Source organism: Nyctereutes procyonoides, unplaced genomic scaffold (assembly GCF_905146905.1).
Source record: "Nyctereutes procyonoides isolate TBG_1078 unplaced genomic scaffold, NYPRO_anot_genome, whole genome shotgun sequence".
Taxonomy (NCBI): Eukaryota; Metazoa; Chordata; class Mammalia; order Carnivora; family Canidae; genus Nyctereutes; species Nyctereutes procyonoides.
Window position 1 is genome coordinate 796,527 of NW_026575121.1, and position 14,120 is coordinate 810,646.

At 56.1% G+C, this 14,120-nt stretch overlaps 1 protein-coding gene across 1 annotated transcript; it reads left to right on the forward strand.

The window, feature by feature from the left end:
• Window positions 1-1,101: 1,101 nt before the first annotated feature.
• On the forward strand, window positions 1,102-12,919 carry CUNH13orf42 (chromosome unknown C13orf42 homolog). Its single transcript, XM_055335641.1, has 4 exons — window positions 1,102-1,506; window positions 11,278-11,428; window positions 12,129-12,369; window positions 12,745-12,919. Exons 1-4 carry the CDS (start codon window positions 1,102-1,104, stop codon window positions 12,917-12,919), a joined length of 972 nt encoding a protein of 323 aa, XP_055191616.1.
• The last annotated feature ends 1,201 nt before the right edge of the window (window positions 12,920-14,120 follow it).

Sequence of the window (14,120 nt, forward strand, 5' to 3'; positions counted from 1 at the left end):
CCCCGTGGCTCCCGGGGCCTCCGGCTTCCCTCCAACACCTGCCCCAGCCTGAGCCAAAGCCGGTGCCCAGGGCGGTGGGGCCCGGGGCAGTGCGCTCCGAGGGGCTGCGTGGGCAACGGAAGGCAAGGGGTCCACCGTGGGCCCGGGAGAATCCGGAGGGCGCCGGCTCCTCACGACCCCCCGGGGTGCTCTGGGAAAGGCGGTTCGTGTCCGGCTGCGCGCAGTCTAGGAAATCAACGAGTGCGCAGAAGGCGCCTGCCCCGAGCAGAGGCCCCCCCTCAGCCAACAGGGCTTTTGCGCAGAAAGCTGTGGGCTGGATATCCGAACCGCGGCCCCACAAGGCGCTGCTATCGGGTGACGGCGGAGGGCTCCGGTGACCGCGGGGCGCGCAGGCGGCTTATCGGGGATCTGGGCGCCTCCTGCCGAGGCGCTGGCCGCGACCTGCCCGCCTCCCGCGGGGCTGGACTTACCCGAGCCACGCAGGGGCTTTGGCTCTCTGCTGTTCTTGCCGGGCGAGCGGGAGCTCATCCCGGGCGGGGGCGCAGGGCCGGGGCGCAGGAGCACGGTGCAGGGCCGGGGCGCAGGAACAGGGCCCAGGAACACGGTGCAGGGCTGGGGCGCAGGGCCAGAGCGCAGGAGCAGGGCGCAGGGCCTGGGCGCAGGACCGGGGCGTAGGAGCGGGGCGTAGGAGCGGGGCGCAGGGCCGGGGCACCGGAAAAGGGCGCAGGGCTGGGGCGCAGGACCGGGGCGCAGGGCTGGGGCGCAGGACCAGAGCGCAGGAGCAGGGCTCAGGGCCTGGGCGCAGGACAGGGGCGTAGGAGCGGGGCGCAGGGCCGGGGCACCGGAAAAGGGCGCAGGAGCGGGGCGCAGGACTAGAGCCGGGGCCGGGGCGGGAGCGAGGAGGTCCACGGGGACACCGCGCCCCCGGGAGACCCGGTGCAGACGCGGAGCATGAGCAGGAAAGGACGCGGCTGAGCGGGCACAGCGCTGTGGGGCGAGCCCCCCCACCCCCCACCCGCGGCCCGATGGGCGCGCGCGGCCTTGCTCGGTGACCCCGGGCCTGGCGCAGCCCCCGCCGCCCGGACCGCCCGCGGCGTCCCCATGAGCGATGCGCAGGTGGCCCGGCCGCCCGGGATCCGCGGCGCCCCTGGGGGCGGGGGGCGGGGGCCCTGCGACCGGGCCACGGCGCCCCCCGCGGGATGGCGAGGACCGCGGCCGGGCCCGGAGCGGGCGCTCGGGAGGCTGCACGGCGCGTTCCAGGCGGGCCCGCGGGGGCGGGCGGGGGCGCCGCAGACCCGGCCGGAGGGCCCCGCGGACGCCGCCGAGAGCCGCGCGGACCGGGCGTGGGTGGCCTCGCGCCCCCAGGACTGCCTGCGCCACCTGCAGCAGCTGCTGGCCCTCCGCAGGCAGTACCTCCGCCGCCTGCAGCCGCCGCGGCCCGCACCCGCCCCCAACCCCGACCGAGGCGCAGGGGCCCGCGGCCAGGCCGCCCCCGGGGACGCCAAGGTGAGCGCTGCGCGGAGGGGCGGGGCGGGGGCCAGGAGCCCGGGGGGCCCAGGCAGAGCCTGCAGGGCGGCGTGGGGGGGACCCCGGGAGGGCGGCATCGGGGAGGGGGACCCCCGGGAACCGCGACATGGGCCGGCGACCCCCCCACGCCTGCTGCCCCCTCCCCGCCCCCCCAGGGCGCCCGCTGGGGCTCCTCCCTGTGCCCCAGGACACCCACTGGCCCCCTCTCCGCTCCCCCAGGACACCCACTGGCCCCCCCACCCCCAGGACACCCACCTCCTCTCCCCGCCCCCCAGGACACCCGCCGCCCCCCCAGCAGCCCCAGCCGGTTACTGCGGGCAGGAGCGGGCAGGAGCGGGGGAGGGCGTCTGGGGGCAGCCGGGGGAGCCCTTCGATGCCATCGGGCGCCCAGGGGTGAGGTGCCCCCCAGGAGAAGCCGCTTTAAAAACTCTGCGTGTCCAGCTCCGGGGAGCCGGGCGAGGGGCCGGCCTGGCTGGGCGCCGGGTGTCCCGGGGTCGCGGTGCAGCGCCGGGGAGCGGGGAGCTCAGGGGCCTGCGGGCGCCCTGCAGAGGTGCCGGTCGCGGCCTGGCTCCTGCTTAGCTCCTCGGTTCACATCAGGGTTCTTGGAGCAGGTGATTAACGGGCAAGGGAGGCGGGAGACACTTCTGCATCAGGAAGGGCAGGCGGAGGGGAGCAGCTGTCCCCAGAGGCCCTCCAGGGCACTGGGTCACTCGGCCTTCATTCTTCAAGTTTTTATTTATTTATTTATTTTTGAATGCTTGGGGTTTGAGGCTGTTTGAAGATCCCGGGTCATGTCGCCGATGACTGTGCAGTGACGTGTCTCCCAAGTCCGGCTTCCCAGATGTGCGGCGGGCGTGGGATGCCTCACTGGGCTGCTGTCGCGGCTCCGGCCTCGCCTCCCCTGTGGTGTCAACCCTCAGTATTGCAGCCCAGGCGGGGCGGTGTGAAGACCCACCCTAACCCCGCAAGGTGTCAGTGTCCTGGTCCCTGTGCTTGGGTCCCAGAGCCGATCCCGTGATGAGCGAGCTGCGGGCCTGTGGGACAGCCACCCGCCTTCGGGGTCACCTCCCATGACAGAGGGGCTGCGGTGGGTCCTGGACTCTCCTTTCGCTTGAATAACCTGGGGCTCTTGGCTCTGGTTAGAGTCCCTCCAGGCGGTGCATTTTCTTGGAAAAAAAAATGCAGTTCTGTCTTTATGAAGCCTCGCTCCCTTCCTCCCCGCGCTGTTTGGAGATACAGGGAAGGCTTCGGCACAGAACCAGCAGCTCGGGCCCTGGGAAATGCCTGTCGGGCATCCGTGCAACGTGCGGATTTCCTCCGGGGAGGCCTCCCACCGCGATGCAACCAGAAAACAGTTTTAAAATGTCTTTGAAGTCAGACCAAAATCTGAATTTCAGTTGTTTTTTTTTTTAAGCTTTTATTTATTCATGAGAGACACAGAGAGAGAGGCCAAGACACAGGCAGAGGGAGAAGCAGGCTCCACGTGGGGAGCCTGACGTGGGACTCGATCCCAGGACCCCGGGGTCACGGCCTGAGCTGGAGGCAGATGCTCCACCTCTGAGCTCCCCGGACGTCCCTGAATTTTAGTTCTGTGTCTACCTACCAGGTCGAGTTGGCCTCTCTGGGCCTCCGTTTCCGTAGCAGACAAGTGGAAATAAGAGTAGGCGTGGGGAGGACAAGGGAGCCCCTCTCTGTATCTCTCATGAATAAATAAATAAAATCTCAAGGAAACAAAGAACCAACGAATGAAGTGCATGCTGGGTGTGCCTGAGAAATAGCAGGTGCCCTCCCGTGGCTGGCAAGGTGGTGACCAGGGCAGGGGGCCGGAGAGCTGCTTTCTTCTGGAATGTCGTCACCTCCTGCATTGGTAGGAAACATCTGCTGATGCTCAGGTGTAGGGCGAATAGATTAGGGCGATTCCAGGTGTAGTCAGGCTGCTTGCAGGTGTCAGAGTGGCCCCCCTAGTGGGACATGGCTGGTGTCTCCAAGCAGGGGAACCTGGGACACATGCACACATACACGGAGAGCACGAGGCGAGGTCCGGAGCTGGGGGGGGGCCTGGACACGTCGTCCCCCGGTGACACATGTCCCCAGAGAGAGCACGGCCCTGACAGGGTCCTGGCCTCCAGCCCAAGACAGTAGGTCTCAGCCGCGCTAAGCTGCCCAGCGCTGGCACGTCACGCGACGGCCCCCGCCAGTGAGCACGGCCCCCCGGACCTCTCGGCGGTTCTCGTCCCCACATTTGCCTGAACGCACGTCCGTCCTAGCGTTGGTCTCACGTCAGCCCGCGTGTCCCCTCTGCTGGGTGCAGTGACATGGCGCCTGGCCTCTGTGTGGTAGTCTGAGGTTTTTTTTTTTTTTTTCTCAAAATGCTCTCTTCTATTTTTGTGGTTGTTTTTCACATTGGTGAAGACACGCTAAGCTTACTTCACAAGCCACCGAAGGGGCACGACGGACAGTCTCCGCAGCCTGCAGTGGGGCGGTCGGCGGGGCCTGTTGGGAGGTTAGCGACGTCCAAGGCACCGTCCGCCAGGGCTGGTGGCTCTCGTCCCCGTGGAGATAAGACCACCTGGCCCGGCACCATGTGGACGGTCCCGGGACTCCAGGATCGCGCCCTGGGCCAAAGGCAGGCGCTAAACCTCCGAGCCACCCAGGGATCCCCCGTTACTCTTATGGGTCCTGCCGTCCCGAGCAGCCTGGGTTCCCGACGTCTGCCCGGACGAGCTGGCTGCATCGGCGCCGCATCCCTGCACCCGGCCCACCCCCATCCCGGCTGAAGAAACGCACTGGTTCAAAAGAACCAGTGAAATTCTGGCGACTGCCTGCCAAAAGCGACCGATTTCGACTTAAGGTGGTTTTATTCCGGCAGTGGCTTGTTTCCAGAATCCATTCTCTACCAAGGCCCTCCAATTCCAGTCCTGCTTCGTCGAATAGGACCGCGTCGGCAGCAGATGGAAGGTTCTCTCTCCTTTACGGCGGGAGGCCCCGAATCCGGTTCATCTGAGAGGGTTCCCAGTGGCCTAGCTGTCCTGCGCACGTGTGATTCGGAAGGGAGAGGAGACACACTCTGGATCTGCCTCTGCGCGTCCGGAGTCACTTTGCAGGTCAGCGGGGCAGACCTGGCGCAAGCACGGCCGTAGCACACCCGGCATTCCCGGAGCTCGGTCATCGGGGCGCCTCTGCCCTCGGCCTCCGGCCGGCTTGCTGGGCCGAAGGGCAGCACTAATTCAATATGAGCCGCGAAGGACATTCTCTTCTGCCTGGCGCAGCTCCACAAGATGACAAAGGGTCTGATGGTGACTGATGACAAGGCGCGTGTCCCCGCGGCCCCTCGGTCAGGCCGCAGGCCGGCGAGTCCCTGCCCCCCTCCGTCCTCCAGGCACCTGCTGTGCGCTCAGCCTAGAAATTAGATTTCCTCTTTCCTCCTCGTCGTCCCCTTTCCTCCCCGCCGCGCCCCACTCCCCCGGCAGGCTTCCTGTCTGACCGGCAGGGAAAGCATTTCCCCAGGAAGCCGCTTCCCACGTCCACGGTCCGAGACCGTGGATTCCCCCCGTCCTTGTCTGCCCCCGTCTCAGCACTTAGCACCCCGCACCCTCATCGTGGCTTCATTCGCTGGTTCTGCCGCGTGAGCTCGCTGAGGGGGGCACCGCGTCTTATTCTCCAGCTCCAGCCTCTCGCAGGGCTCCAGGCATGCAGCAGACATCCCCTAAACCAATGACCCGAGAAACTCCAACTGTGGTTTAAGAATCCTTAAGAAGAAAACGTACAAAGTTGGGGTGGGAGAGGCTGGAAGAGTAGCAAATCTGTTGTTTTTCACGGAGTGGAAAATGATCTTTTATTTTTAGTGGAGCGGAATATAGTTTGAGTATATTCCTATGGAATCGTATCCTAATAATTAAAATATCCGGTGTGTAATGATGGGTCAGAGTTCATCCTCAAAAGGACATTTTGGGCAACCCTTAAAAAAAATGTCGGATGATAAAGCTATATTTGTTCACTAGATGAAGTTTATAAAGCACACAGAAGTATAAGACATAAAATAAAAATCACTTAGAATCCTACCAGAAATAATCACTATAAAATATTTAGGTATATTCTCTTTCAGTCATTTATTTCCTGTATATTTGCATATATGGGTACTAGGGCCGTCAGCTAAAACAAAGGATGCTTATTTAAATTTGATTTTAAGGGGAGGGACGCCTGGGAGGCTCCGGGGTTGAGCATCTGCCTTCAGCCCAGGGCGTGACCCCGGAGTCCTGGGATCGAGTTCCGCCTCGGGCTCCCTGCAGGGAGCCTGCTTCTCCCTCTGCCTGGGTCTCTGCCTCTCTCTGTGTGTCTCTTATGAATAAATGAAATCTAATAAATAAATAAGTAAATAAATAAATAAATAAATAAATAAATAAATAAATTTGACTTTAAAATAAGTGATGGATTTTTTTTAGTATCATTATGTCCATGCAATATTTGGCACATATTTATACTAAAACATTATTCATTATTTATGTGAAATTGAAGTTTAACTGCCGTCCCGTATTTTTATTTGCTAAATTTGACAACACTAATGTATGTGTATGTATGAATTTACTAAATCTGGTTTACACCAAATAACTTTTTTATGACCTCTTTTCAGTTAATGTATTTTGTGGATTCTTTCCCGCCTCATTAACTACTTTTTGAAAAGTAAAGTTTTAATGGCAAAAAATGTAACAATCCACATTCTTTAAACAATTGGGAAGAATTACAAGTAAATACATCCTACTCTATAAGGTGTGTTTTAGTGATTCCTAAAAGTGTGACTAATGGGGCTTGGTTTAAAGACCATTCATTTTTAAAGATTCTTCTACATTTTGCTTCCCAGAAACATTTGATAATTTACACTTTCATCAACAGAGAGTTAGAAAGCACTTCTGGTTGCATTTTTTCTTTTTTTTTTTTCAAATTTTTATTTATTTATGATAGTCACACAGAGAGAGACAGAGAGGCAGAGACAACAGGCAGAGGGAGAAGCAGGCTCCATGCACTGGGAGCCCGATGTGGGATTTGATCCCGGGTCTCCAGGATCATGCTCTGCGCCAAAGGCAGGCGCCAAACCGCTGCGCCACCCAGGGCCCCCCTGGTTGCATTTTATTAGCACCTAGTATTGCATTAATTTAGGAAGTTCGCTGATGAAATAAATTGCATTATTTTATGTATTTTACTTTGATTATTGCTCGAGCAAAGAATGACTGTTTTATCTTATCAAACCAATGTGTACTTCTTATTTAATTGCCCATTCATGTCTTCTATGTTTTTCTTTTAGCTCTATTAAAAATTTCTCATTACTATGGACTCATACTAAGGATATGAGCACACTGTCGGCCACGTGTGCTAAAAATATTTTCTCCAAGTTATTAAGTGTGTTTTCATTTTATTTGGCATTTTCTGGTCTATAAGCCCTACTGATTTTTGTGTAGTCAAGGACATCCATTCTTGTCTTTGCTATTCCTTCCATTGCTCTCCTGCTTAGAAAGTCCTTCTACGTCTCAAGGTCAGCTGTGTGATTGCCATTCCTCCCTCCCCCCTTTTTTGATTGTTCCATTTTTAAAAACCCAACTCTTTTTATCTATCAGCAATGTATTCTGACATGAAGTGGGAAGTGAGAATCCAACTTGAATTTTCGCCAAACAGCAAAGTTGACAAATTCATCCCCTCTTCCGCTGGATTGTGATGTTCCCACCTATCGCACGTGTAGGTTTTATACTATGGCTCAATGATATCAGTTTAATTTAAGCAGGCTTCTAAGCAATAAATGTGAGTGTATTTCTTCCACGTGGTGTTTCGTTAAAGTGGAACGACCACTTAGCTATTTATTTATTCATTCATTCATTCATGAGACAAATGGAGAGAGAGAGAGAGAGAGAGAGAGGCAGAGACACAGGCAGAGGGAGAAGCGGGCTCCATGCCGGGATCCTGATGTGGGACTCGATCCCGGGTCTCCAGGATCACGCCCTGGGCTGAAGGCAGGTGCTAAACCGCTGCACCACCGGGGCTGCCCTCACTTAGCCATGAAGATGACATGGAAGGTGAAGAGCCACCAGGTGTTGGCAGAACAAGTAGTGGCCTTAAGATTAGAAAGCAGGGAGGGGAAAGACTAAGCCTATCAACCTCTGAGTCTAATCCCTAAGACCAAAGACGGAAGACGCGTGGCTTCGCTGCCAAAATGACCGTAGTGTTTGGTTGTGCGAGGTAATGCCAAAGTCGAGTTATGCTACAGTCTGTGACAGACTTCTTCCTTCTTTTCATCTCTTTGGACTCAGTTTCTCGGCTCCCTTGTCTACTTCACCGATTTTTTTCTTCAGGTCAGGCAAGTGTGCCATTTAGCTTAGATTTTGTTGGCATTTTGTGTGTAGGTATATGCTTGTAAGTAGTTAGATTCCAGTGGTTATAACTTTTTCCAAATTGCTTGTTTCTCATAGATTCACTTCTCATTTCATAAGCTGTTGTTCTTTCTTCACAAACCCCCCACTCAGTTATGGGGACATTTAGGTTCTTAGGTGTTGTGATATAAAAGGGATAAGGCAAGTATTACTTTGGGCTTGGTCTTAAATACCCATCCCATGGATGGTGGAAGGTAGAGAAGACGTGTTAGAGCTTTTAGGGTTTGTCCGTGTTAGAGCTTTTAGGGTTTGTCCTCAAAAGCTCGCTTATTTATTTATTTATTTATTTATTTATTTATTTATTTTTGGTGATATTAATTTCCTTGTGGATAAATCTGAGCCGTTTTGCATTTAATTTCACCCAGCTGAATGATCCAAGGGAAAATGATCTCTCCAATCCAGACTAGCTCCAAAATTTCCTGTAAGAGAGTATTATCGGTTCTGCATAAAAATAAGGAGTATAGAATTCTTAACATTTGCCAGGTTAAATCCTAAAGGATACGTTAGCCGTGTAGGCTGGCTGGGAATATAAACGTTGGGCAATGGCATCTGTGTGGCGTATATTCATGCACTCAGTGGCAATGACCTCTCCGTGCCAGGCACTGAAATGGGTGCCCAGCATCCGTAGGTGAAAAGGCAGGGGATGTTCCCTGATGCAGGCCATGGGCAAGCCGCCATCCTCAGTGTCGCTGTGGGAACCACACTGCAGTGTTGAGGCTCCTGGGCAGAGACACGGGTAGAATTTGAATCAGAATCACGGGAGTCGTGTGAATCCCACGACGTATCTCACATGGGCAGTGGATGGCGGTGAGGGTGTCTCACAGGCCTAGCAAAAGAAACCCTCTCCACTTAACAATGTTTTCGAGTAGTACGAAATGCATCCATTTCACCAAGATCTTGTATGTATATCCGGATGTCATCATTTTATTTCCCAACATTCCAGCCTGTAATTTTTCTTTTTAATACCACCCTCCTTTGAAAATGCCCACATACGGCACAAACACATAGATCAATGGAACAGAAGAGAGACTCCAGAAATAAACCCGTGGTTATAAGGTCAAGTGTATCTAAGACAAAAGGGGCAAGAATATACAACGGGGAAAAGACAGTCTCTTCCACAAACGGTGTTGGGAAAACTGGACACTTCCATGTAAAAGAAAGAAATGGGACCACTTTCTAACATCATATACAACAATGAACTCAACGTGGATTAAAGACCTAAATGTGAGACCTGAAACCATAAAACTCCTAGAAGAGAACACAGCCAGTGATTTCTCTGACATTGGCTGAAGCAACCATTTTTCTAGCTAGAGCTCTTCAGGCAGAGGAAATAAAAGTAAAACCATTGGGAATATATCAAAATAAAAAGCCTTCTTTACATGGGAAGGAAACCATCAACGAAATAAAAAGAACCTACTGAATGAGAGAAGATATTTACAGATTTATATATCTGATAAAGGGCTAATATCCAAAATGTGTAAAGAGCTTAGACAATTCAATACCATAAAAAAATCCAATTAAAAATGGGCAGAGGACCTCAACAGACATATTTCCAGAGAAGGCATCCAGATGGCCAACAGACACATGAAAAATGCTCAACGTCGCTCATCATCGGGGAAACGCAAATCAAAACGACTACGAGCTATTGTTTTATACCTATTGGAACTGCTAGAATGGAAAAAAAGAGAGAGAGAGAGAAACAACAAACGTTGGCCATGATGTAGAGAAAAAAGAAACTCTTGTGCACTGTTGGTGGAAATACAAATCAGTGCAGCCGCCATGGAAAACAGTATGGAAGTTCTTCAAAAAAATTAAAAACGGGGAAGTACTATTTGGCTCAATAATTCCACTACAGGGCATTTACCCAAAGAACACAGAACACTAATTTGGAAAGATACATGCATCCTGATGGTAATCGCTGCATTATCTACAATAGCCACTGGTGGAAGGAGCCCAAGTGTCCACCAATGGATAAATAGATAAGGAGGATGTGATGTGTGCACGGGGGCACACACACACACAGGAATATTACAGAGTCATAAAAAGATTGTGTCTGAGACAACATGGGTAGACTTAGAAGGTAAAACTGGAATAAGTCAGACTGAGAAAGACAGACAGGATTCCGCTCATAAGTAGAATCAAAACAGAAACAAAAACAAATGAATAAACAGAAAGCAGAACCAGACCTACAAATACAGAGAACAAACTGATGGTTTCCAAAAGGGAGGGGTGGGGAGTTGGACAAAATGGCTGGAGGGCAGTGGGAGAGACAGGCTTCCGCTTATGGAGCACGTCGTGGGGGTACCAGGCACGGCCTAAGGAATACAGTCAGTGGCGCGCAGTGGTGATGTGATGGCACAGAGGGCAGGTCCACTCGCGCGGTGAGCACGACACGACGTATAGACTTGTCAAATCGCCGCGTTGTACGCCGGAAACTAATGAAACACGGTGTGGTCAACTACACTCCAGTAAATCAAAAACCAAATAAAAATGCTCGCGTAAAATAAAAATGACTCTACCCCAGGTCGGAACGGCCCGAGTTACTGCATATTGTCCCTTCTTTTCCTCCCTGAGTTCTCCAACTCCCTAAATGCCTTGGAGAGCTTCTTCTGGGCTCTCACGTCGATTCTGGGCCTCTCGTCGAGGGTTCTCCATGCAGGTCTCACGGAGGTCCACTATGCCCGTCCCCAGAGACCACCCGTTAGGGGTCGTGAGGACGGCGGTGGCGGATGAGATCATCCAGGAGGACACGGAGCCTGGAGCCTGGTTAGGCATTCAGTAGACTTAAAAAAAAAACAACCTATATTTTATTATTCCTTATACTTTGCAAACACTCACACTAATGTTTCTTCAGTTTATTCCATGACTTACACCCAAATGCGGTCACTCGAGGTACTGACCGCTCTTTCAGAGCATTTCCAGTCCATGTTGTCCTGTTCCCGCTGTGAGCACCCCACTGCCTACCGGAGGCGCTGCACGGTCACCTACCTGGGTGTTTAGCAGCTGGGGAGGAAGCCAAGGAAAGGCTAAGTCTTTGCCCAAAGGCCAGTAACGGTTTCTGAGCAAGAAAGGGGTCGATTTTACAATCCCTTTGTCTCTCCTTGCGGTGATTGGAAGTCCACTGACCGACAGCAGTTGTGGCCGTCGGCGGAGCGTCCGCCGTCCTTGCTCAGGGCACCTATTCCAAGTGCCCTCTTAAACTCTGCGAATTGGGCACTTCACGTCCATTTGCGTTTGGCAGCGCTTCGTTCTCTTTGGTGGTTGTGGCTTTGGTAGCCGTGCGGGGGTGCCCAGAGGCTGGCTCAGCCCGCTCTCTCCTGCCCTTCACTTCTAGCGGAGAGCAACCCCGCGGAAATACTCCCAGTTCAGCGCGGACGTGGCCGAGGCCATGGCCTTCTTTGATTCCATCATTGCAGAGCTGGACACGGAGAAGCGGCCGTGGGCGGCTGAGGCAGACGCCCCGAATGAGGACGTGGACTGTGAAGGTGAGTGCTCGGGTCCCCAGGGAGGACAGGCGGGAGCCTTTCCTCGGCCCACCCGGGGCACGGGCTCTCTCCTGGGAGCCCGTCACCTGACTGCCTGTTTCTGCCGCCTGGGACCCGCCGTCCTTGGTGGCAGCGGCGGCGACTTTACCCGGGCCTGCGGGCTCCTGCTACCGACGGGCCGGCTCGTGGTACCGGTACTGGGTGATCCTCGAGTGCTGCACCCCGGGCCCAGAAGATTAAATCCGCGTGGTCTGTGGTTGCTGTGGCCCCGCAGCCCATAGCCGTGAATCCAGGTTCCCATGGGCTTGTGGACTGTCGCAGAGTCCTCCCGCGGCCGGGCCCTCTGCACTGGGGACCCCGCTCGCCCTCCTCCCCACTGCAGCCCTCAGGCCCTGAGGACCGGCCCTCACCCTGGGAGTCGGGCCTGGGAAGCCCAGGACGTTGGCAGGAGAACAGCAGAATCCACCGAGGAGGCGAGAGACGAGGTCTCTTTGCTCTTTGTCACCTGCTCTTGTCACTTAACAATTAGTGCATCACGGGCGTCTTTCCAGGCCGCTGAACGTAGATCTGTGCCCTTATTTATAAGGAACGTGTAACTGTCCCGTGTACGTCTACACCGTAAATCCGGGGTCAGACCCGCGCCCCGCTCGCCCTGACGCGGTGCCCCTCCCCCCCCGGGGTGCCGGCTTCTCTCTTCCAGTGGCCACCAGCTCCCGGGAGCACGGCTTGCACTGCAACTGGATCCTGCGGGCCCCGCGCCGGCACTCGGAGGACATGGCCGTGCACGCGGTGCACACGGCGGACGGCCAGCTGCGGAGGGCCGCCGAGTGCAGGACCTTCGGCACCCAGAGGCGACTCGAGAGGCACCCCATTTACCTGCCCAAGGCCGTGGAAGGGGCATTCAACACCCTGAAATTTAAGCCCAAAGCCTGCAAAAAAGAGTAAGTGCTTGCACCGTTCATCCCTCCCCTGCAAGGCCGGCCCCGGGGCCAGCCCCCATGGGGACACTGCTTTGGCCTCTACGCGGCCCCACATTGGGGAGTGTCTGATTGAAACAGTGAATCAGCTGGAGGGGGCGGTGCTCAGGGGCTGAGCGTCTGCCTTCAGCCCAGGGCCGGACCCCAGGGTCCCGGGTTCGAGTCCCACCTCGAGCTCCCTGCATGGAGCCTGCTTGTCTCTCTGCCTCTCTCTCTGTGCTGCTCAGGAATAACTAAATAAAATCTTAAAAAAAAAAAAGAAATAGTAAATCAGAGCACCCGTCCTCTGTGCAGCCAGCCAAGCCTCACTAGGGCCTCTGCCTCATTCGTCCCTTCCAGCCTGGGGAGCCCCAGACAGATCCTCTTCAACTTCTCAGGAGACGACATGGAGTGGGACGCCGAGCTCTTTGCACTGGAGCCCCTGGCGTCTCCGGGGGAGGACTACCCCGAGCCCGAGAACCCCAGGGGGCAGTGGCTGCTGCGAGAGAAACTGTGGGAGCGAACAGTGCCCTGACTGGCTCGGGGCCGCCCAGCCCGACTCAGGCTGCGTCCCAGGGAAGGCGGCTGCAGGTGTTTGGGCGGCACCAGGTGTTTGGAGGCGGTAACCCTGCAGCCCATGAGCCTGTGGGCACGGCCCGCTGGGGTGCAGCTAGTGCCAAACGCGCCGGGGGGCTCCCAGGGCACCCGCCTCGGGGGGACCTTGGGGGACCCCGGAGCCTGGCTTTCTGGCGCAGCGGGTTAGCAGGTAGGCACGGCTGGGCTGCCGTCGCAGCGGCAGGAGTGGAAGGCCTGGCCTGCCCTGGGGCCTGTCTCGGGCCTCTGCATCCGTCCAGGCGGCCGCTAACTCGGTTAGCAGCGCAGGAGGGGGCCCACCCGGACCTCTGGGCCGCAGCTGCCGTCCCACGGGGCTCACAGGCACTCGGGCCACAAGCAGAGGGGGCTTCCCTTCACGCAGGACGCCGGGGACACGGCCACGGTGTTCACTGAGGGTTACACGGAGGGTGGGCCCAGGGCCCCGGCTGGGACCCCACCGTCCCCCCAGCTCATACCCAGCTCCGCTTCCTACACGAGGGTGCTCCCCCCGCCCCGCATGCTGGGGTTGCCCTGGACTGGCAGCGATCTGTGATCTCGGGAAGCCCTCCAGCAGGGGCACACCTGCCGCAGGCTCTTGGCCCTTCCCGCGTGCTTCTGCGTTTCCCCTTCTCGGGTTTGGGAGGCACTGGCTCGGAGGGACCTGCATCTTGCTCATTCGTACTTCTGGTGTCGCCTAAGGAGGACTGAAGTCACGGGGCCCAGGTGGGGGGGGGGTGCGTGCTCCCGGCTGCAGGGTGCCCCTCGCCACACACACACACGCACACGCAGGCAGACAGGCCGGGCCGGGGACCCACCTGCAGCCCCAGCTCGGGGCGGGATCCCGGGTCCTGCGACGTCTCCGTGTCTCCGCCTCTGTCTCCGTGTCTCTCCTGAATAAGTAAATAAGACCTTAAAACAACAACAGCAACAACAGACCCCCCACCCAGGATGCCCTGGGCTGCGGTTGGCCTGAGAACGGAGAGGAGCTTTCCTCCTGCCCGGCTCACGTCAGGTTATTCTTACTGTTATTTATTTTTTTTAAACTATGGACTTTTTATTTACGTGAACCTGACTATCGGAATCTAAGTGTTTACGAACTCCAACCAGGAGGGAAAAAAAATGCTGATAATTACGTGGCATTC